General features: G+C 43.4%; 1 protein-coding gene across 1 annotated transcript in view; it reads right to left on the reverse strand.

The window, feature by feature from the left end:
• Positions 1-25,377, reverse strand: part of LOC139351437 (adhesion G protein-coupled receptor L3-like) — a 206,991-nt gene that overhangs the window by 24,171 nt on the left and 157,443 nt on the right. Inside the window, exons 11-16 of the mRNA XM_070993321.1 lie at positions 22,734-22,917; positions 18,365-18,487; positions 17,080-17,285; positions 14,483-14,659; positions 5,416-5,625; positions 2,815-3,035 (exon numbers count right to left, since the gene is read on the reverse strand). Of these exons, the coding sequence (XP_070849422.1) occupies positions 2,815-3,035; positions 5,416-5,625; positions 14,483-14,659; positions 17,080-17,285; positions 18,365-18,487; positions 22,734-22,917 (1,121 nt within the window). The remainder of the gene's footprint in view (positions 1-2,814; positions 3,036-5,415; positions 5,626-14,482; positions 14,660-17,079; positions 17,286-18,364; positions 18,488-22,733; positions 22,918-25,377) is intronic.

The raw sequence follows: 25,377 nt of genomic DNA on the forward strand, positions 1-25,377 counted from the left end.
GAGCTGATGAGCAAGTGAGTGAGTGGAGCAATGTGAAAGATCTGGATCAAGGAGATCACTGCCATCTTTTTCATTCAGTCTGAAGTCCCGAAGCACATTTTGCCTTAAAGTATGATCTTAAGACTTGTGCATAGCTTGGTTACACTGATTAAAGGTACCCTGTGAAGTTTTTGACTAATGAGTCATATTTTAACGAGCAGCTCCATTTTATTTGTGTTTGTTTCATCAGTTATGCCTGACAGTACAAATTCCTGTCAGTGGTTTTAAGGTGAGGCTCATATGACGGAGACAGCAAAAAGCATCAGTATGCTGGTTTTGGGAGCCTGGCGACTTTTGGACTTGTACCTTGAGAAAACCATGCCATAGCTTGTTTTGTTTTGTGAATAATCAATGCAAAATTTTGATGATGAGAAAATCAAACTACTTAAATAATCAATTGCAGCATGCAAACCTCCTTCATTCCAAAATAAAATCAAATATTTAACAAGGAAATGCATTCAGCATGTTTGTTAGGCCTCAAGGAAACAATGATATTTGTGCAAGACGCTGAATGTAAACATAACTGGATATATTTACAAGAAAACACAAAGGAACCTCAGATAATACCCTCCATTATTCTGCATGCTCAAAGGAGCAGCCGACTGAGCGACCGTAACAACTAGATTACTGAAACAAAAAGGCAATTCTACCTCCTGAGTTTCCAGGTGGTTTGATGCATCGCTTTCATTAACCTGGAGGGACTACACAGGATCACATCCTTATTTAGCTGACCACAAAGCACCTTCACCGGACCTGGGAAGAGCCAAGTGCCTTCCTCAGGGGCACAAATAGAATAATCTGAGTGCAATTGAATGGAAATGCAATCACAGATTCCTGTTTGATCTCAGATTTTGAACAGGTGACTGCTGCGGCCTTTTTAATGTGCTCATGTCTTTACTGAGGGCCATCCACCAAACCTGGCTCACATTTGGATATTTGGATAACACATTTTAAAATTTGGATATTTCTACTCAAAGTGAGACCACCCCCGATAACATTGCTATGGTCCCCAAATCATCATTTGTGGTGGGACTACGTGCCCCCCCCCACCCTCCACCTCCTGCTATTCACCACGTGTCACGCTTTGTCCCTTCCCTCATCCCTCAAAGGCTGCGTATAATTGTTCCACCGGTGGCAGGCTTTAATTATTCACATGATGCCAAGGCTCAGGCGGTGGCAGCTATCACCTCATCCATCACCAAGAACTATGGCTCCGCCAATCTACAAATGCGCTGTCTATGAGTTGCTTTGTGTGTGTGTGTGTGTATGTGTGTGTGTGTGCCATACATGATAAACATCTCGGGAGCAAACTGCTGATGCTGGTCTTCATTATTTTCAGATGTGTTTGAGATTAACAGAGGAATGGAGTGCGATCCTCTGCTTGGCATTACACTGTTTTATAGACCACTTTGTGTTTCAGAGGCAAAGCTGGGAAATTATATCTTATGTAGCCTCTGCAGCAAATACAAAAAGGCAGTCTCTGTCGCTCCTCATCTTTTTGTTAATCTCCTGCCTCTTCCTCTCTCTTTCACTCTCCATCTCCCCGTTCGTGCTCACTCGCCCTCCTCCCTTCCCCTACATCCCTCCATCCCGGTTCTGTAATTTGCGCATCCTAAAATGCTTAAGACATTAACCACAATAGCCCGACATTCATCCAGCAATGCTATCTCCTGAAGTTAGCATTTTTCACTGTCAAAACATTGTCAGTTCAGCAGTGGGGATGTGTACGCAGCTTGAGTAACCGTTCTGCTTCATTAAAAGTTGATGATAAGCAATAGCTACTGGAGCGTCATCTGCGAGATTGTTAGAGCCCCTCAACCAAGCACAAACAGTTGTCAAGTTGTGAGCAGGGTTTCTTTGTAAGCAAGGAAAGCAGATTTATTTTTTATTTTTTTGGCCTCCTGGTTTCAACACGGAGCGGTATCAGATCAAGGCGTGGGCTCAATTTCCAGGTTTTCCAGAACTGTGGTCGTGTTGTCTTCTTATCATGAGGTAAAATATCTCCATTAAGCTGGTTTCTCCAACACCAAATTCAACTGTTTCAGAAACAATAACAGGCAGACACAGTCGAGGCGACTGCATCTCAGTTGGTGGAGTTGTTTGTTTAAATCTTCTGGTAGATTTAATGGTAACTAAACACAGCAGTGGACACTTTGACAGTTCCTTCAGTTTGGTGTTCAGACCTAAATATCTGATGCAACATGTCTTTTCACTTTCAAAATGTTGGGGAACGCACAAGAGACAGATCAAAACAGGAGCTGTCAAAATCAATGCGGCAGAGGTCAAGATATCCCGGCCTTTGGTCCCCAGTATGGGTCAAGCTCCAAAAACTACACATCTGATCTCCCTGCCGAGAAAACAAATAAGGGAGACTTTGTGGTTTAAAGAAAAAACAGACAGCATTAAGTGTTATTTTGGAGGATTTCATTATGCTCCATCTCTCAGACTTGACAACGCTCACTCACATTTATAGCTGTTTCAGACTGAGTATTCCTCCTTTAGACGAGTAAATGGATCTTAGGGTAAATTCAGATGCTCTGAAAGGATCTGTTGGTTGAGTGGACACATGCACTTTTCCAGGGGCTGTCTGTGTACTCTACAGTACTGCACAGGTCTGAATTCTTCATGAAAATCAATGTCAAATCAATTACCATTTTAATAGGACTGTCTCCGAAAGGCACCTTCATATGATCTTTCAAGGATTACATGCAGAAAGGAAAGCCAGTTCTTCTGCGGGATTCAGGCATATTGTGAAGCCTCATGTGTTGAACTTACACTCGGTCGGTGCCGTAGCTCCGGTAGTCCACTGCTGCGGAAACGGCCACAATTAGCGCCGGTACCCCATAGCCCACCAGATAGAAGTAGCGCCGGCGTGAGTGCTCGCTCTCAAACACCTCCACGAGCATGATATAGAGCTGCACGCCCTCCAGGAACATCCACGTGAACGCCGCCAGGAAGAAGAAGTGGAGCAGGGCGGCGAAGACGGCACAAGCAATCTGGGAAGGGTTTGTAGCGGCAGACAAACGACAATGAGAGAGACAGAGAGGAAAAAAAAAAGAAGGGAGGTGTGAGGATTCAAAACATATCTTCATCAAGTCACTTCTGGGCATTTAGCTGATCGCCTGAGGGATTAAAAGCATTGCTAAAGGGCGTAATATGATTAAGAAAATATGTCAATTGAGTTACTATAACCCAGCAGCATTTTCTGACCTCTGCCTGTTTGTGTCTTCCTAACAATTAGCATTGCTAAGCATTGTTTGGCTGAAGGGACTGGACGTTTGCCCGCACTGACTGGCAGAAGATCGCTGCAGCTACCGAGCCCATGTGGTCTTGTTTGCTGTAGCTGGCATGGATGAAGGAGAGATATGAAGAAGCGAAGTCAACAGTCCAAAAGCCATTTGGAGCTCATTGTATTTCACACCACAGCCAGGTGCGAGCACATAATGTAGTTAGGCACATCTTGGACTGATAGATACCTACAGGCGAGACTTGAATACAGCAGCCCGTCATTAGCATGTACGCATGTGCTCACACACTTTCTAACAATAATAAGATACAGTACTTACAAGGATTGATCTAATTATTGGCACAGTTGAACATAACTAGCGTATTTTGTCACTGAAATGGATTCAATTAAATAACTAAAAGGTTGAGTGGACATTAATTGCAGTTCAGGAGAGTGATCTTAGAGCCGGGCTGTGAATCACACCCATAAAATGTTATGGAAGGGAAAGGTGTGGGCCAAAGTATTATCTTTTAACTTCACAGGGGAGTAGCTTTACGGATAAACTATGGCATGTGAGTTTTGGTAGACTATTAACATTAAGATATATTCCAGTCTCTGACCCCATTATAAATGTACAGACAGAGATCATTTCACACACTGTTCAGACAATCGCTTTCATTCCCTCGGAGTGCAAAGCTAACTGTGTACTCTGCCTCATTAGCAGGCAACACTGGCGTGATTGAGAGACGCCGTAGGTGAAATAAAGCCCTCCACCATCCTGCATACATGCAATGACTCCACGTTTGTCTGAGTGTTGAGCACACGCACTTGAAGATGACTGTGCAGCGACAGCATGCCTCCACCTGCTACCACAGCTGAGCTCTTAGAGGAAAGCGGCCCCATCCAAACTACAGTTATTATACCAGGAGAAGGTTTAGTGTATGGAACAGCTTGATCCAGATGAATCTGAAGTGTTTACAAATTGGAGGGCTGAAACAGGAGGTGGTTGGGGACGGATGAATGTATGTCAGTGAATTTGCACTGTATGGTAATAATATGAGGATGTGACAGTGAGAAGACAGATGTGTGTGTGTGTGTGTGTGTGTATGTGTGTGTGTTGGGACGAGGTATGTGGGAGTAATTTCAAGTATGTGTTTGCTTCTGTGAAACCAAGGGAGGGAGCGTTTGTTGAACGAGTCTCAGCCAGGCGGGGGGAGAGAAGTTCAGGGCCGCTCGCACTCACTGGGAGCGTCCAGTCGCAGCGCGGCAGGACGCCAAGCGTTGCATGTTCTCAAACATTTCACGCCCTCAAAGTAAGAGCGTAGATGGCGAACTGCTCTTCAGTGGAGATTAACACAAAGAGAGCTCTTCCAGCAGCCCCTGGGGACTGTGTACTTGCAGAAAGATTGTGATTCAAGTGTTTTGAGCAAGGGGCAAAGAAAGAGGCTTGTCTTCATTTTGTTTTTGATTTTTTTTTTTTTTTTCATTTAGACACTTGTAATGCACCCCTGACTGGCTTCTCTCGTGAAAACACTGAGTTTCAATTGTTCAGAATGCTGCTACCTGAGTGTTTATGTTGGCAGAAAACAATAAAACAACTTCTTCAAGTTTTTGTCATTTTAACATCACGACACTGTTGGCTCCTTCAAACACATCGGGTTATCAAATGAAACTTGTTTCAAGGCAATATTTAACACTTCAGATTAAGTTGTTTTAGTCCTCATTATTTATACCCTGCATTTAAAGGAACACCTACCTACCAACACCTCTAAAGCTCACTAATTATAACTAAGTTATATCATGTTTGAGTGATCCGGAAAATGTGTAATAGCGACTATTTAGTGTTCAACAGGGTGTTTCTGACTATTTTTTGACTGGAGACAAGAAGCAATAGGCAGAATTTGTTATCCTTCAACAGAACCATGCTAGCTTTTTCAGCATGCTTCCAGTCTTTATGCTAAGCTAACTTGGCAAGAATGCAAATAAGCGTATTTTTCAAATATATCGATTCTGTTGTCCGTTAATAGTCTCTTTAATCATAATCTGCTTTAATGCAGCACTTTGAGCAGCATGTTGAATGCAGTGGTGCTTTATAAATAGACCGCTCACAGTAGCACAACTTTTACAGTATCCACCAGCAGCAGTCTTACCGGCTGGTCGCCCCGATTGATCCCCACCAGGAACAGGGACTCGGCGATGAACAGGCTGATGCAGAGGTTCTTATGGATGGTGTTACGATCGCTCTGGAGGCCGCGGAAGAAGCAGAAGGTGAAGAGGCTGATGAGCAGGCAGACCAGCGACAGCAAGATGCCAACCCAAGTAATGACGTCGAGAAGCATGTCGTGGACGGGGTCTGTGTTCTGTAAGAGAGGCCATGAGAGACGGGGGTCAACAAAGTCCACATACCGACTGTTTGCACCGCTTTATGTTTTCAACATCTTGCTATTATATCCCTGCAATATCTTGTGCAATATTACATAATTTTGCCTATTCATATACATATTTTTTAATGTTCTACGTTACATATTTTTTATCTACTGTGCAATAGTGGACCACTGCACCCCTCTTTTTACTTGTATAGAATGTATATATAGTTGATTTTTTATTTTGTATTTTTTATTCCCTTCTATGTCTCTTTTTATATTTCTGTTACTGCTGCCTGTGACACCCTAACGTCCCCTATATAATATAATGTATGGAAGTCATGCACAGGGTTTCATTTTTTAAAGTCATTCACTCAACCATCCAATCACCCAGTACACAGCGAGCCACAGGTGGCAGATATGAATCATGAATTAGTCAGCGTGAATCAATCCAAAATGCCCCCCTGTTGTTAGATTTTGGGCAACAAAGTGAAACACAGTGAGCAATCCACGGGGCCGCAGGTGTCTAAGACCATCACAACAGGAATACAATCAAACCACAACATGGTCAATAACTTTCACTGTTGCTTTTAGATAATTTTCTCTTTTCAAATAGTAATTTGCCACCACAGACAGTTTTGGGTACTAAAAAGCCTTTTGCTCACAATAAATCTGTGCCTTTACGGGGGAGATAAGGATCGACAGTGACTCCACCACAGCCATGAAAGAGAATTTACATCAGTCCATAAAAGCCAAGTGCACATGGGGATAGTTGGACAGAAGCGGGAGAAGGCAACACACCCTAAAACAGCGGAGTCTGCAGAATGAATGACTTCTGTGGCCTTAAACAGATTAAAGCAAACACATTAGAAGCAACATCCTGCCAAGAACCTGCCAAGGGTAAAAATTGGGCCCTGTTAGAATTGCACCCTAATTAGGAATGTGTAATAGGTGGCATCTAGTCAATAGGTTCTGTATGAAGCTTTGAAGGCCCGTCCCTTTCTTACACGATCAGCAAAATTCACAGAATTTCTTTATCACAGTGGCTCCAAACAGGAGGTTCTTGCACCTCGTGAGGTACACAGAAAGACAGGTGAAGCTCAACTAATGTGATACAAAAAGAGATAATAATTTGATTTTAAAAATGTGTATCAACATATGAAGTCAGCGGTTATACTTATATGACTCATATGACTAAAAGTTAGCATGCAAGCTGAGAAAGTGGAACAAGGTCAAGGTCAACAAGGACTAAAATAGCTAAAAAATAACAGGCCCAAACAGTTCAAACAGTCAAAAATAAGGGTTAAATGGTTTAAATAGCTAAGAGTAATAGCGCTTGGATAAATAAACATTTGAAATAATGAGCCAAAAGTGATGAATAAATGGTTGAAATAGATAAAAGTAATGAATAAATGGTTGAAATGTGTAGGAGTAGCACAAATGTGAACATTTACAGTTCAATTATAATATAAATATTGCAACATCCACTTTAATATCATTAAGAGCGAAATAACAGCCACTTTAAAATCCGTTCAAATCAACACATTTTGAACATGACAGGTAGTGTCGATGACGGGGCTCTTGACTTCATCTGACACAGCTGTGGGGGCACATGTAAAAAAACAAAACAAAACTGGAAAGCCACCAATCTGAAATATTTAACATTGTACAAGCACACGTCACCGAAACAGATGTGCAGATTCCCTGTGAGATTCACATCTGCTATGAAGAACTGCACTGTCATCTGAGAATTTGCTATCGTGCTACCAGTGGGGAAGAAAAGACTTGCCAAAGAGATGTGTCTTCTTTATGCACAGTGTCTTCTATAGGATGTAAGACATGGGAATAGGCATCAGAGATCTTGATTTATTAACTAAACATAATTACTGCATTCAAACATTTCGGTCAGCTTCTGAGGCTTCCTAATTTCCCAGAGGGATAGTCCTCTTTATCAGCCTTCTGGGCATTGATTTAAAAAAGGGAGGAAAAAAAGTGAAGTGGGGGGGGGGGGGGGGGTAATTTGAAAGAAATCTACAGTACCAACTCCCTCATAACTGTCATCCCTGCTGGGACTCAAGGACTACCTGGGTGGAACCTTTGAGTTTTGACATACCGACTACGTCTGAATGCTAATGAAGATCAAACAGGCATTATTTTAACACATTCTACGGTGGTAGAAACACTTAAAGGCAGGCAGTTAATTAAGAATGACAGGCAGTGAAAAATCAGCAGAAGAAGAGAAAACTAAGCGAAATTCCTCTTAACTGTGTACGCATCAGGCACTGACACTGTATATTAACTACCCGACTTAACAGTATGCTTTGGCTGTTTAATATCAAAGGCTGTGTACGCAGCCTTGGCCTCAAGCAAATAATGTATGACTCCTAGCTATAGGGTCGGACAAACCCAAGAAAATATTTGCTTACGTTGAAAAATAATGCCGCAAAAGCATACTGTATGTCTAATACGTCTCTCAAACAAGCACCTCTTTAAATCATATTTCGACCACAGTCAGCAGTATTTTCCGCAGGGGCAGGAAGAGAGGGACCATCAACATCCACGGGTGGTTTTTCTTCCCTTTTTTTCCCCCTTCCTCCCCCCAGTCAAGTTAAAGTGAGGAAACTTGGGGGATGAAGTATCGCACAAAAGCCTTGTTTAGTGGCAGCTCAGCTAACGCTAGCAGAGAGGGGAACAGATGCTGATCATTAAGGGGCTCTGGTACAATAACAGCCGCAGTGCTCCTTGAGTCTGGGGAGAGCGCGCTTTTGATTTTCCTGCCTGATGAGCCGTTGTGTATACGTTGGAGGGGTTGGGGGGGGGGCTGGCAAGATGTTACATACAGCAGACGTGTGTGTGTGTGTGTGTGTGTATGTGTGTCAGTCTGTATGAAAGTAAGGCTGATTTCAGCCTCCTTACTTTAGAGGGGTGCCTACGCAGTGGGTGGCAACAGATGTTGATGTTTGTGCTTGCACGCTCTGTAGGTGTGTGCGCTGCATGTGACACAGAAGTCTGTTTTCAGTCCGCTGCATTACAGAGGTATCGATGCGGTGGGTGGTACTGGCTGCGGTGCACTGTGAGGGGACCCTAAGGTCTCCTGGGCGAGCGAGCTGCGCAGTGGCTGCAGGCTCTATCCATCACAATCACACCATCAATTGAAGAGGGGCCGGGTCAGAGAGAAAGAGAAGCAACAGAGAAAGAGAGGAAAAGAGACAAAGCTATAGGAGCAGAGAGAGTGGGGCATGGAGTGTATCTACACCTGGGTGATGGATTTACTGTGGAACGATTTCTTGGTCTGGGAGGTGGATGATGGCTGAGATGTCGCCTGCTACATTGTCTCTGCTGAAAAGCTTCCCTGTACTGTGGGCTCTGCCCGGGCTGAATGGCAAATGATGTGATCTGCAGAGCCTCTGCACCTAACCTCACACCGACAAGCTTTCATGATGGGGATCAGTGCTGGGTACTCTAAAGTAGGCAGGCGAAATTTGCTCTCAAATTCACTTGCTGCGTCGCAAGGGCGGCCAAGTCATACAGCATCCATGTTACTTAGCGGGGTGGGGCACACTGGTGCACATTCGATTTGTCGTCCAATCTTTCTCTGTTGAATTTTTCTCTTCTTTCTTAAACACACATATTTTTCATTCCAGACGGATGCCTTAGGAGATTGGCTTTGCCCCCGGTCTGCTTGCACGTAGCACAAAGTAAGGCACTCAAGCAGTCTGTCAAGGAGGAGCAGCCGTGGCATCGAGCCTTTTGCATCGCGCGCTGGTCATTCCGGCCAAGTCATCTAAACCTGACATCACATCATGCGCACTTAATTACCATAACATCCAAAAGCCAAAATCTCCTGAACCAGTTTTCTGAAATGTGTGAGAGGGTGAAGTGGTGAAGAGAACAGAGCGTCAATCCTTTATACCTCAAAGAACTGCTCTGAGCATGGGGCCATGAAGCCAATCCAATTAAAATGCATAAATCTCCCTATATGCCTCCAGAGCTGGGCTTTGACTCATGAAATATGGTCAGGCAGGGCAGACAGTTGCACTAGGGGGTAGTGGCCCACTGCAGGGAGTCATGTGACAAGTTCACCTACGGTATGACCAAGGATTTATGATCTGCACAGGGATGAGGAACAGTTGCAGAGAGGGCATATGAATCAGGGGTCCTGGCAAATTCGTCACATTTAAAAGGGCTGGGAGAGAGGTTCCAGCTTGCGTGGTGGGAGTTGACATTCAGCACATGCACCTAATGTCACACTGTGTTCCAAGCTACAATAACTATGATATAATGTCCAAGCCTGATTTTTGGTTGCTATGGCAGTTAATGCGGTCTCCATCTCCTCCGTCTGTGCCTTAAACATATAAATAGATTTATTCTGAACCGTCTCTCATGCTGTGTGTACAGTATCATGCTTATATGTAACACAATAAAATACACACCTAACCTTGACTATCCTTTCTCATCATAGTTACTGTCTGATCGAGCCAACGTGGAGATGTTCTATAAGGACAGTGATGAATGTTACCCAAATATCACCCCCTCCATCATCCAAGTGGGATGTGCCATTGATTTATACTCACTGGTCTGTCGGGAATAGTGCCACTTACCAGTAGCTCAATGCTTCCCTGGGGCCTATCTTAGCGCACACATCCACTACGTAAATAATGGTCTGTAGGTGGAATCAGAACAGGTCTATATTTCTTGAGCTGGGGCTTGTGCTTTAGCCCATATTTAAAAGATTTTTTTTTATCTCAACGCCCACTAGCAATCCTCACAAATGGTGGACTTAAATTCAAAGGAAAGGGTTCAATAAAGAGCCTCGGGAGCTTGAATGGCCATGAGCCATTAGGGGAATCTTAGAGAATATGTTTAAAGCAGACCCTGATGTGGCTATTCACGCTGTTTTTATTTCACATTCATTGAGCCGCGTCTGCTGAAGCAAGACCGAGTGACTAAGAAAGGCTTGTGCAACAAAGAGGCTAATCTGTAATGATCAAATTATTTCATGTGAACTCTTCAGGTAGTGTCCAGGCTCAACACCAACAGTTGACAAGGCTAAATATTACCTTTCAACATCAAGTTGAATATATTTCCAATACATTTTAAGCATATTTATTTGCAGCAAACGTCTCAAGGCTCCGTAACAGGACATCTCGAGGTTAGAATCATCAGCGTTCTTTGCAAAGTCACATGAAAGTACACCCACTCTCACATCACTTGCCCTGTCTGCAATCATTTCGAAAAGATACAAAAGAGACATATAATCTCCCATATGCAGCTGCCATCTGCGAGTGCAGTTTTAATTTGTTTATGCGGCCAACGGCGCTCCTCAGCTCGGATTGCAGGATCAGTCAAAGACATCAGCTCTCCGGCTAGATAGCTCAAAATTAGCAAACAAAGGGCTCGAGAGGAGTGCAGCGACAGCACTCCACGCCTAGTTACCTGATCTCCTGAATCTGGCAAGAATCATACGAGGGGGCGTCCTCCTGAAAACTGGGAGGCTTGCGCTCGATATTTGACATTAATGAGTTCCCTGCAACTTGAAAAAGATTTCACATTTGGTAATTTGGCTGAGGACACCACCAAGGTCCTAGACATCTTCGGGTACTCGCTCGCAAAATTTTCAACCATGTTCAAACATCTACAATATGTGAATTAGAAATTATTCTGAGGAACTAATAGACTTCAAACATAATTAATCCCGATGAGACACAGTCTGGAGCTTCCCCACTGCTGAGTGAGTGGAATAATCCCACAGACAGAGCATTCGAGTTCAAGGGTTCCTTTTGAATATGAATGCGCGGGCAAAGTGTTTACCTTGCCCGACTCACAATCAGTGTTACGCATGATTACAAGGCACTTAATGTTAAAAAGTATATCCGTGCACATATATTAGTTTTATAACAAATGTTTGGTCTCAAAGGAGTGAAAGTTTAGTCAGTAAGACCTTGGAAATTCTAAAGTTCATGACAGGTACCTGAGCTAAAGACTGCAGAAGAAGTTGGGCATGATTATGTTCTTTGTTATTTCCTGACGACAAAGTATCAATCCAGCCTGTTTTGCCATATGAGAAGCATAACTACATTTGAATTGCTTGTTGAAACTGTAAAAATGCAAGCGCCCGGGCCGTGCAGCGGCTTCAAATCACCGTCAGGGACAAAATGACAGCGTTCACGGCGTCACATGCACAAGCAGGAGCATTTCACCTCTTTCACCTCTGCTAACTTGGGTGGCATTCTGAATTCAATCATAAGTTGGAGCTAAAAATGTACCACTGCGAGCGTGATGCAGACGACGGCTTATTGAGCCGAACATAAAGATCTCTGAACGCAACGCTAGCATTATTCCCAACCAGCGTGCATACGATCAATCAGGCAAAAAAACATCAAGATGAAAGATGATGGCGATACCGTGGCGAGCCTCTGTCCTCCAAAGGAAAACTGTAATTACAGCATGCCTATCTGTTATTTCTTTCCGAGATGCCACTGAGAAATAAACAAGGTTAGGATGTAATCTGTTGCTCTGAGGGTAATGAGTAATAACAATGCAGAGATCAGCAGTGGTATGTTCTGTTGCCATGGACACAAAAACAGATAGTCTCTTCAATTTATGACTTTTTTTTTTTCCTCCGCCTCTCTCTTGCGCACACAAACTCCCACTTTCCCTCCATTCACTGTGTTTTCAGATACAACACGGTGACAGTTTGTCAAATAAAAAGCCTCCGTATCTCCCATTCAGTGGCACCTTGCGACACGCTGCCTTTTGTAACGTCCAAGCGGAAAAGATAAAGAATAAGGGAAGGTGAAGGAAATCGCGATTGCTCAGAACTGGGGTGTAACTACTGTCCACTTTCCTCCGGCGAGGAATGTTTGGGATTGGCTTGACTGAAAGCCCTCCTTTCACTGCCTCCCTATTTCTTCATTTCGCTGCTTTGCTTTCATCGCGTGAAGGCTCCCATTCTCCGCGACTCCCTCTCTATTCCAGACTCGGCTTCAGCTCTGCAGAGAGCTCAGTCGGACCCAAAGTCATGCTGCTCGCTGACAAACAGTGGCTTTCTCTCGCTGGAAGTAAACCACACCGTCCCTCACCCTCCCAGAGTCGTGTGTGTCGGATAAGAAACCTTCCTGAATTTTAGACTCCTGTGCGCACGAGTGTTGGGCTTGTGCAAAAAATGAGATCGGACTGAAAACAGAGGGAGGCGAGGGAAGGTCCAGAGGTTTTATGGACAAGCGCCAACTGGGACGGTGCTGAGAGTAGTTTTCCTGCCGCTGACTCAGAAGAGAAGCTCTGGAGAGACAGATGCCAAACCAGATACCAAGAACTCGTCTGCTCTGTCAGCAGCGAGCTCCTCAGACTTTCTGTGACAGAAATAATTAAGCCGTCTGTCAGCGGCAGAACTACGACACAACTTCTTCCCAGACGCCAATATTCTCCGACCTTTTCTTTCTTCAACTCGCTTGATTTTTCCTTTTCCTGCATCCTCTTTACCCGCCTCCTCTCCCTTTCTGTTTTTTCAGAAGTGCTGCACACAATAATCACTCCACACAACTCTTCTTTCACAGTTTTTGTGTACTTCCATTAGCACCTCTCAATTAGCTGCTCTCCGGCACCCCACATCACGCTAACTGTACTCATTTCACTTTGTTTCTGTGGCTAACCTGCAGGCGAAAAAAATAAATCAATTAATAAACATATTCAGATTTGGCTCTAAATTACGTTAAGCAACAAAAGGCAAGTCTAAATACATTTAAAGGAAAGGTAATTCACTTTGTTGCAGAGAATTTGTCACCACTGATACCACTCCCGTCTATGCGCTAACTATGAGGCTATTAGCTCAGCTTTGCATCCAACGTTTGTCGTTTCACCACTTCAGCTTGTAGATGGCTAAAACAAGAGAGAGTCAGGCTAGCTGTTGCCCTACTTCCTGTTGTTATTCTTAGCTAAGCTAATTGGCTCCTTGCTTTAGCTCCACAGTCTGCACACAGGAAGAAGAGTGGTAATGATCTCTTCATCTGACTCTGACATTCGGGGGGCTAAAAGTCTGTTTTTGCTCGGGATTGGATATTTGCTACTTAGCTGAACAACTGCCTGCAGTCAACTGCTTTTTGTTAAGTTTGAAATGCAGTAAGGTGTGATACTGATAAGAAAATAGATATTTTACTAACTTGCAACCAGCCAAACTGTCCCTTTAACTGTATGCCACCATAAAGCAATGAACAACACAGACAAAGTGAGGTCACAAAAGGCCTGGTGGACATATTTTTTGATACCTACATGTATCAAGAAATGCCTTTTCTGAAGTCATACATAGAGTTTCAAAAAGGCTTTAAGGACAAACTGTTATTTGTAAAACCAATTTATAAAACATGCTTTAAAGAAATGTTGCACGGTGCTGCTTAAGTGTGCACAAAACACACCACGCTAGGCAGCCAACCATACGGCAGGGCTACTTCATACATCGGAGGTTTAAGATAGCTGCAATCAATACACACTTTTCACTGACAGGGCCGTTGTTAAAGACTATATGAACAGAGTGTGTGTATATTGGCACTTTAAATGTTAGTCTACAAAGTGCTTTGAAGGTCAGAAAATTGCTCGGCCTATTTTACGCTCTGAGCTAAAAAGCACAAGAAATGTAAACATATATTGACAAACAGTGAGGAAAGGGATGCCTTCTGCTTTACCATGCTCTCTGCTATCTGGACCTTACTTTTCTTGTCAACCAATCATCTTGGAATGGACTGGCTGTGTAAACCGTGATGGATGCATTTTCATCTCTCTCAGCAGCATTTGGTAAATTGCACATTTTTAGGATAAATGGGCCCATTGAGAGGAAAGAAAGGGAAAAGAGCTGGCCTACCTTGACATCCACATGGGCCATGAGGACTGCAAAATTGGTCAAATGGGTACAGGAGCATGTGGTGTGTGTCCTGTTGGTGCCTAGCAAGCGGCAGTCCTGCGTCGACCAGTAACCAGTCATGGTTCTCTTGGAGTAACTCCAGAACGAACAGTTGGGGTTGAAGTTCTCCTCAGATTGCTGTTAGTGGGCAAAAAACATAAATAAATGAGTGCGCTCAGACAGAGTGGAATTAATATCAGACAGAACGCTCCTCTCTCCTGACAGGGGCCTGCAGTTAATCACACATTAGATTTGTACTTTTCTACTTTCCTTTGTGTGCAGAGTAAACATTCTCAAAACAGGCCAATTGTTTCCCCACCGCAATCTGTATCCACTCTGAAGTGAATAGCAGGTGGTTTTACTGTCGTACAGCATCAAGCGGCCCCATGCCTGTTTTTCATTGTGTTTTTTGACCTTTCTCTTTAACTTTCACTGCGTGAAAATGGACTGCCCCACTGTTTAATGGGCACCACCGCTGTCTGCACCGGGCTATGGCTCTAACGACAAGCACGCCTCCCTGCTATCTCACTTGCCATTTTGTAAAGGTAATCCACGACTCTGAGGTTGGGTTACACATGAGCACAACAAAACATAACTGCTGATAAATAGATGACTTTTCCCCTTGAGCCCAATTTCTTTTCCACCTTCGGGAACAAAGGAGAGTGTTACGATCCTTTCCTTTGTGACTCCAAGCTTCCAAGGTTGAATTCATCTGCTTTCTTACTCTAAACAGCGTGAAGAGCTGGAGTTTTTCATAGTTTCACACTTGCTGTAGGGTAATTAGTTTAATAAGGTTTATCCTCTGTGAATGTAAATTTGCCGCTGATTGAGTTTACCCTTCACACAACCAAACCCTGCGTAAAAAAATTCCACAGCAAGGAGAGAGGATGACCCTCTGTTCCATTAATGATTTTAATTGGTCCCATTAAGTGGCGAGGCAAGGAAGCAAAACAATAACCAGAGGGCACACCATCATCTGAGATGACCAGTGATCCAAAGCCTCATGGTTGAGAGGGGCGGCTTGACTGCAGGAGGCCAGAAAAATAGGAACACAGGCTCAGGAGCAGAGATGAAATATCTGAGGTTTATCATCAAGGGTGAAGCTGAAGCTGACTCGGAAACGTGAAACGTGAGCAAAATATATGCAGCATATTACTTTATGTATGTTTGCTATACAGTGCTGGCTGCATTATTATGGCTTAAAGATCATTCTTCTTTTACTTCTCACTTATATCCAATAACAATTATTGCAATTTTCCCACTTTGATTCCTAGAGCCAAATCTAAATTAAGCTGAATTAAGAACAATAGCAACACCACAGCAGTCACAGTACACCAAATAAAAAGGATTTATCCCCACGGAAGAGAGTAAGAAAATGTTTTTGCTTGCAGCCACAACCATGCTTGAGAAACAGAGTTAATCAGAGCCTTCGCTTAACAACACCTCTGATTGGTTTACCAGTTTACCAGAGAAAAGGGAGGTCTTGAATTGATGTACCTGAGAAAGCGCTGCACATGCACAACATCAATATTGCATCCAATGAGGTTTAATTAAATGCGGAAGCCGTAATTGTAATCACGATTATCATCTGATTAACTGCACAGCCCTCTGCGTGCACTCTGTCCGTATGTTCACAGGAACTTTAAAGTCCAGCTCTTCTGGTGCGATCACAGTGCTGTAAGCGGAAGAAGCTAGTGTGCAGAAAACAGACTATTCCAAAAGGGCACTGTTTTATTGAAATGACTTGATCCGAGCAAGAAAAGGGTATAAAAGCGCCAGCGCCCCAACATTAGACCAACAGTAAAATTACTGAATCTACAGTCCAAATTACAAATTACACTTAAGGCAGGTGAGTCACAGCAATAACTGCGCTGACATTGGCCCCTGACATTTTCCCACCATTTAATTTTGACATCCATGAGCTATCGTCCTTTTACTCTCCCTCTGTCCCTCTGCACTTTTTTTTTTTTTTCTGCTGTTGTTGCTTCCTCCCAGGTCCCTCCCACACATGAGACCCGCTGCAATTCTCTTATGGATGTTCAGCATCCCTGATAATCGCTGAAGGCGCTGTTTATAGACAAAACAGGGATATTTTGAGGGTAGCAGAGTGTGGAGAAGATAATGTAGTCAAGAGGGAGAAGTCGCGACTCCCCACAATGACTAAGCAGCCTCCAGTGAGGCTCGATATGACTGGTATTTGTTCAAGAGATCAGGCTGCTGTTTGCACAAACTAATAAAAAACAACATGCAACATCCTTGTGAGTGATTTGTTTTTTTTTTAATTTAATTTTCCTACACCTTTCCTGGAGTAAAACTTCTTCACATTACCTTCATTTTCTCGGTTTGAGATGGGATTTGTGCATTTTTGTTGCACTTCAGGGCTAAAGAAAACTGCGATGAAAGGGTTTTATCGAGGAAGTGCATGCGCGAGCGTGTTTTTGTGTGCGGGGAAAAGAGAGAAAAGAGACAAAAAAGCACATTAAATGCAGAGGCAGTCACATCAAAGTGAAAACAAAACACATATCAACACAGACAAACATAAAGAGACAGGAAATTACCTGGAGATGTCTGATGGTAAAAATGACAGGGTCAGAGAGGTAGACTTTGTTAGAGTCCTTGTTGATGGCCGCTGTGATAACCGGAGAATTGACAATGACAGAGTAATTGGTAGCCATGGCTTCACTGCCCAGCTTCATGCTGGCGTTCTCCGTTGAAAGGTACACCCCGATGTGTTTGTACAGAACGAACGCTATCCGAATCTCGCCTGCAAGAGGATGATCGAGGAAAGCGTTCAGGTCATTTGCAAAGGAAATAATGTGACAAGAACGTGTATGATGGATAATTCGATCTGTTCCAGAAGTCAAATTTTAACGCCTGTTATACGGCTGAGAAATACTTTGGCACTTTAGCAACAATACTGGAAAAAATAACAATACTGGAAAGCTAGCACAAGATTCAGAAACTGTACGGAGTAAAGCTGCCAAAACAGAGACCGATGTCAAGGTTGCCAAAATTTCTCCACAAAATGAAAACAGGAGAAATATTTCCCACATCAACAAGCAGTTATTTTAATTCAGCGTCCATATAATGTGGTTATTACTCCACTGTTGGGCCTGACAAAGGCAAGAATCTTTCATTAATAATTTCCTCTTCTCTTTCTCTCTCACACACATATCTTTCCCCTCCTGCCGTCTCACTTTTGAGCACTGATATGAAAGAAAGTTCCCTCCTGCCGAGACTGAGATCACTCACTCAGATGAAAAGAAAACAATTTGGGTGCTACAGCGCCGGATGACGGGGGAAATATCTGCCACCCTGCCATAATGATCCGCCTGGGCACGGCTGGACATAGATTTAGTCATCCAGCAGAGAGGCACCGGGCGCAGCTTGAGTCGATTCTGATTTGCATGAGCTGATAATAAAGTCTAAAAATGGCACTGCATTGCTCCTGAAGATCGCTATGCATTGTGTCTAACTGCCTCATTTACAGTTTAGAGGCAGTGCTGTAGTGTAACTGATTCTACAGCCAGGGTCCTATTTGAAGACCGCAGAATGATCCCTGAGCTTTATATGCAGTCCAACAAAAGACTCGAGAGGCAAACTGAAAGTTATTCATAGGCATCTGAAATGAAATTCCCACAGAACCCCTGCAGTCCAATGCAATGTCACATCCGGATACGCAAGAAAAGAAAATAACAAAAAGAATTTTTGATTAATTACAGTGGATGCCGGAAATATTTTCAAGTGAATAACAGCGTTCCTCTTACTGTCAAGTCATATTTCGATGCATGATCACGCTTCAAACTGACCAATAACAGCAGATTCAAAGGTCTGACTCCTCACCGTTTCTTCCATGCTGCTTGAGCGTGTTAGCCGAGAGGTGGATGGAGTTGCCCTGTCCTCCCGTTTGTGGGAACTTCAGGTCGGGTAAATTCCCATCTGTGCTCATCCTCGCCACCTCCAACTCTGCACAGAAAAAAAACCCAGGCAAGGCAGCAATTAGCAATCAATAAGCTCATTTTTTCTGATACACAATAGGCATAAAAAGTGAAGCTGAGCATACAGTGAAGGAGCGACTGAGGCACAGCAGTGTGGAATATTGCAGCTCAGGCCTTAAAGGAAATATTCAACATTATGAGCAATGTGCTTATTAGATTTCTTGCTGAGAGTTAGATGAAAAGACTGATAACACTCTTGTGTCCGTGCCTTGAGTGTAGACACAAAATCAGGTCATCACTATGCATAAAGCATAAGCATAAAGACTAGTAGCAAGGGGAAAAAGCTAGCCTAGCTCTGGCTGAAACTAAAAAATGTCGTTTTTATTTCTAATGATTAGTTAATTCCAGCAGTGTTGTGTTCATACGAGGTGAATGTGGGACCATCATTCCCAGTTTCCAATGATTAAACACCACTCTCATCGACATCGCCTGGGAGCTCTTCTGAAAGCTCCAATACATGCAACTTGGTTAAAGAATACTCAAGTGTCTGAAGGTCCAAAGTCCATTATTCATGGTATGTTAGCAGATATTAATCATTAACTTTAACAGCTGTTGATGTGACAAGAACAAGGCGTTAGACCTAAATGGTGTTTCTACAAACTTTGGAACTTAAAAGACGTGCTTTCAATGAGCATAACAGAAGTGTAAATTAATAATAACCCTGATCACAGACGTTTGGACTTGGCCTTCACGTGACTTATTTGTTATCAGTGCTATTAAGCAAAGACCGAAGAACTACAGCACACAGCAGGCATAAGTAAACTTCAAACACATCTCCAGTCACTTCACTGATTCAAAAAGCCATTCTCCTCGAGTAGCTGATTTCATTAATCAACACATCTCCAACGAGCACTAAATGCGACACATCCCTTCTTGATTCATGCGGCTTTGAAGGGCTGCCTCCCTCTCAACTCGCTGTGTGCAGTCGGGGTTAGTGTCTCGCCATCGGCCTCTTAATCAAGTGACTATCAAGCGTTCAGGTGACATTGTTTCCTCTTAAACTGTAAAAACAAAGGCAAACTTTGCCCTTTGAAAAGGAAAAAAAAAAAGATGCTGTCATTTCAAGGAATCTTTTTTTGTCGAGAAGAGCGGAGAGAGCGAGAGATACAAGGAAGAGATAAAGACCAGCGAGGGAAGACGAGCTTGCTTCTGCGGCAGCTCAACAGCTGTTGTGTCTGAAGCAAACTCCTAATTTATGGTTCAAAGACTCCGGCGTAATACAGCAGAGGAAAATGAGCTGCTGATAGGAGCCAAGCTGAAATAGAAGCTCATTCCATCACAGTTATTACAGCGTGATACAATTCAGTTTAATAAAGCAGTCGAGTGCGCTCTCATCTGAAGCACAGGTGACCTGTGTGAAGTCGAGGGATTCCTAAATGTCACATGAACTCCCAAAGCACCTCTATAAATCCACTGATTCATTGCTCGGTAGATGCTGCACAAATGTCAAATTCCAAAAGAAGAGGTGATCAGTGTGGACTAATCCAGGTGGTAGGCCCAAGTCAACAAGCTGCTATTAGTGTGGTGGCACCTCACCTGTAAATTCACATAGTAATGTTGTGGTTTATGAATGGAAGACATGGATTTTACAGGGCTGCAAAGAACTCACGTTTTACACTTCCATGTTTCAATTTCTATTGAATTATCAATGCCACCTGATTGCAATGCAGCAAATAATAGATTCAGTGTGAGGTATAATTAGGAGTTAGCAAGGTTAATGCCAGACAGGACTCAGTCCCTCTGGATACATTACGGGAGCATAGCATCAGCCCAGAGCAGAGAGCTGAGGCTGTGCTGGATTTACATCAACATTTCCATTCATGTTTTACAATTCCAGCTGTTTGGCTTTTAGCTGGCTGCTATCATCCAATCAACATTCACTTTGATGCAGTCTCCGCTGATCTATAGGAGGGGGTGACCTCCAACCACCTACACTTTCAATGACGGTCATTCTGCACCTCTGCTGTGCCACTACACCGATGGCAGCACATAAAGCGGCTGGCAGGTTTGTCTGCAGTGGACGGTCTCAACTTGAAAGACAATTTCATCAAGTGTAAGAAACAGAAACTTCATTAATCCTGGTAAGGCATTCAGATGATGATCTGATGTCAGCGGGCTGTGACACCTCTGTCTTTGATAAAGGTTAGTGCACGCGAAAAGATACAAGGGGGCCACATTTAATCCTCCCTTTGTATCTGTTCTCGTACCAAAGCTTCCCGTACTTTCTCTGAGAAAAAAAAAAAAAACCTCTTTGTATTAACGTTCTCTTGTGCTTTTGCAAAGGCCAGGGGGTTTTGGTGATACATTCCTATTCAACTTAGCTAAGACAATACCCCAGATAGCTCACCATTCCCTGGATTCCAAGCCTGCCTTTGGAATAAAGGAAGCATTTTTCTTCTCCCTCTCCCTCTCCTTTTTCCCTCTGTGGTTGTGTAAAAGAGCTTACGACGGGCTTTAGGGAATTTCTTTGATGCCATAGTGGTTGTTGGACCCAAAGGCTATACCTTCAAAGCCCGTTTAAATAACACGCTAATCGGCAGAAATCTGCTCATAAGATTATCATGCAGAGAGTGAGGCGCACTCTTGCGCAGACAAAGCCCTGGACGAGCGCATGCACTGTGACGTGTAAACACAAACACGGACACAATGGGCGAGGAAATATCCTTCGTCTTTGAAAGCGATGAAAACAGATCTCATTATCGGGTTGAGCCTAAAATTGGAACAAGGCTCTCTTGCCGTTCGAGACTCACTTAAAAGCGAGAAAACCGGCTCACCCTGACATTGAGAGGGTGTCACCAGGTGCACCGCGTGTGAGCTACAGTACACCTGCATGCACAAAACCCTTCGCTTTAGATGTACGCCAACGTGAGGGATCAATAAATAGCTGCTGCAGGGATTACCAGTGTTTAAATGGGCCCCCTTGTCCTCATTTAACTACCCTGCATGGCATGAGGGATTGCAGGAGCCAACTGGCTGCAAAAAAATAAGCCGAGCAAACAGAGAGATAAGGCCTAGTAAACATGTCACCAGCACATAATTAACCAGACTACCACCATGCGCCATAAAACCTCACTCGAGTTGAGCAGGCGTCGTCTCATTCCCCTCTCCAAAAGAGCCCAGAATCTCCTTAATGCCCAGATGAATTGTGTGCCAGATACAATAAAATCCTTTTTATTAATTCTCCTTACGCCTGCTTCCTTTTAAGTCAGTAGACCTATATTTTTAGGTTGCCATGGCAGCAGGAACTTGAAAAAAAAAAAAAAACTCCCACTTGTTCAGAGCAGGGGACGATACATCATAGCATCATTTTTTTCTGAGCCCCCCCCCACTCCTCGCCCCACTAGCCACCAGTCTGCAAAACAGGTTACTTGATTCAATTTGATTTTGCATTCTCAGTGTTAACTGCAGATTTAATAAATTCCACTTGTCCGCCGCAGCTGATGGATCTACGTTTGAAAAGCACCATGAGCAAAAATGTTTGACGACACAAGTTCCATTATATAGGATCACTTGATATTTATACACTGAATAATGAGCTCTGATCCCTGATCCGCACCACTAGTGGTTAATTTCTCAGAATAATTGACATGAATATGAACACAGTCATTTGAGGTAATAGTCAATTTAAAGCTGACGGCCATCAGCTATAACCAGAACTGCCAAACTTGACCTCCTGCATTAATCCAGTGACCTTCACACTTGTTCCACAGTCTCAAGAGCTCTGCTGTCAATATGAGAGCACCCTGGATCAATAGCAGTATGGTGAACTTTGTAACCCCTGTACAACTGGCAAGACTCTTGAACAATGAAACACTTCAGACACACTACTAGAAGTCATTCTAAAAACTGAACAAAACATCCCGCTCTTTAAATGGTGCACTGCCTTCAATGCTACTATTGCTTCTAATTTTCTAAATATCATAATTGACAATGCTGAAGTCTTCCAGCTGAGCTAATAATCTCTTTCCCAGCAGCTTGAGGAGAAATTAACTTAATTCTGTGCAAGCTGGTTTACTCATGCAGACGAAGACGACCAAATTAAAGTGTATTTGGCTTGCTGGCAATGCGATTTTCATGAAATGACATGGAAATAATGCGTTTTGCTTATTGTCACCTCACTGTGCAGAATTTTGTGTCTTTCAAATTCTTCTCTCATGCATGACATGAAGGAAAGTGACTTTCACGTGAGGATAAATGCCTCAGCATATACTCACGGATGTTGTCAGTGTTCTCTTGCACAATGTCCGTCTTCAGCAGGTTATCGGCCAGGACGAAGGCCCCTTGCTCCACCGTGTCCAGCAGCATGGTGGCGGCCCTCAGCTGCTCGCCCGTGCTCAGCTCCCTCCACGCTCCCTGGGCCTGCGGCTGCAGCAGATTGTTGACGGTCTCCACCATGGCCTGCGGAGTCCAAATCATTGATTTAGTGAAAAGAAGCTTAGCTGGCCTGGGACTGCTGTTGTTTGACATGGTGATTTGGTATGAGTGAAGGAAGATCAAACAGAGTTCAGGACTGAAAAACAAATCACACAATCCTGCGGGATTGTGCAAAGAAGAGGCGTGAAGCGGTCGCTGTTTTCCATTTGAACTGAAAATTCCATAATCATCTTTCTACTGAGCAATTTCATGAGCGTATTTCCAATTCATTTACAAGTTATGGCTTTGGACATGGATCATCAACTAGTGGCAGCAACACCTGAATGTGTAATGCCATGTTCTTAGGTTGCTTTTGTTACCTTTTATCTACTAGAAGAATTAATCATGTAAATGAATCAAAGCCAATGCTTACACGACCAGAGGCCAGTTCTTACATGACTCGAGGCTAGAGTCTTTAATTGGAGTGATTAATGCTCTTCCATGCAGACAATCCCAATACACAAAAGCATGACACAAGAAAAAAAAAAAACACACACAGACATTCCAATGGATGTACAAGGTACGCTGGTAGCAACTATCTCTCCTGCATATTATTAGCAGAGAACAACTATTATGCCTTCTTTAATCTCCCCACAACAATGCTGAAGCTAGTAAGCAAGGAAGAAACAAGAGCATTCTCAAGACAGGATGAAAAATTAAGAGCCATTAAAGATTTAAAAATGCCAATGGCAAGATTTATAAAAGGAATACTAATTGGTCAAGCAAAGCAATTCATTCCTGGTACCACTGCTCAGAACAAAATAAGTCTTACTGCTTATGGAAAAAGCTATTTCTAAGCCATTACAGTGCAGTAGGTGGTCAAAAGCACAATTATTAGACATTTCCCGCACCGCTAATAATAGCAACACTCCCACGCGCCGAGGAGGAAATCGTACATCTGATGAAAAACAGCTTCAAATTTTGATACTCCCTTCACGCCTCTTCAAAAGCCAGTTTACGCACTTGCAGTCCTGAAGATGGAGGCTGTGATGTATGTTAAAAACAGGGGCCGTCATGCCACAGAACTTCTCTCTGAACTTCGCTTAGATCCCCTTTTTTGATCAGTGGATTATGAAAGGGAATAAGAGTTTTAGCATGACTCCAAAACAGCACTGGGATAAAGCCAAAGGCGATAAGAGAAATCATGTGCTCGAGTGTATCAAATGAATTCCTGATCAAAAAAAAAAAAAAGGCTTTACAGCACAAAGCACACATGTGATGGACCCCTCCTCCAATTACCTTCCAATATTATGTTGTATGTTTGTTTCAAATCACTGTGATAGCAAGAGGAGACGGAGGACTGATTGTATTCAACTCACTGGCGCTGGCAGAGAATTTCAAATAGCACCAGCTGGCTTTTCCTCATTCAAAACATACCCTGCACACATTAAGCCGCCCACACCCAGACACAACCTCACACACAGACACACACAGAGACTGACGCAAGAGCGAACACACACCTCTGCACCTGCTAGTATACAGAAACATAGACAAACTCGCGAGCACACGCACGAAAACAGCCGCACGCACACACGCGCAGGCCGTCTACCACCTTTGATGTAATTATTCATTATCTGCAGCCAATCTCCAATCACACCTTTTGACATTCAGCTAGAGGCAGAGGTTGATTCACTCTCAATTAAGGAGCTCTTTTTCTTCAGGCACTGACATTTCTCTTTCCTTTGTTCGCCACTGCAAGACTTTTTTTTTCCCCAACACTTTTTAAAACACTGAAGTAATGGTTGTTCAGGGAGAGGATTGATGGACTGGCATAGGAGGCTGTCTCGCCTTTTTGTGCATGCAGAGGAGATGCATAGCGAAGATAGCCCGCCCCGAAGCCAGAGGGATGGGTCAGAAACTTGGCGGGGGAGAAGATATACAATGGATAATTGATAAACAAGAATAAAACAACCAAAGGCAGGGTATGCAGTATGTATCAAAAATTAATCTTGGAATACTGGAACAGTTTTCTTACTGGCCCCTCAGGCATTTAGAGGATCATCCAAAGAAAAGCAATAAAGCTGACATTCACTCACAGTACATCATTTGGACATGCAATAGATTACCAAAAAACTGTGATGCAAATTATTCATTAGCATTATTAATATGCATATAGCATGCCAATTTCCCCTCACTCAAACCGCAGAATGAAATTATGACATACAGCCTGTCGAGCATTGCCTCTATGTTGGAAGGCAGGTGACTCGCAGTCATACAGTATGCTTTATCGACCACAATGCAGCGTGAGGAAATGTGTCCCTTAGAGTTCATTATAGCCAATAGGAAGTGCGTTTCAAAACTACTCGTTGCCAACAATGGCGCTGCAGTCTGAATGAGTAGCAGTCAAATTGTGTGAAACTCCGACGCAAACCTGGAGTTCATCACAATGCTGTGCATCCAGTTGCACCATTTCTTTCTGCCTTTGTCCGGAAAAATGGCTCTATG

Source organism: Chaetodon trifascialis, chromosome 23 (assembly GCF_039877785.1).
Source record: "Chaetodon trifascialis isolate fChaTrf1 chromosome 23, fChaTrf1.hap1, whole genome shotgun sequence".
Lineage (NCBI taxonomy): Eukaryota > Metazoa > Chordata > Actinopteri > Chaetodontiformes > Chaetodontidae > Chaetodon > Chaetodon trifascialis.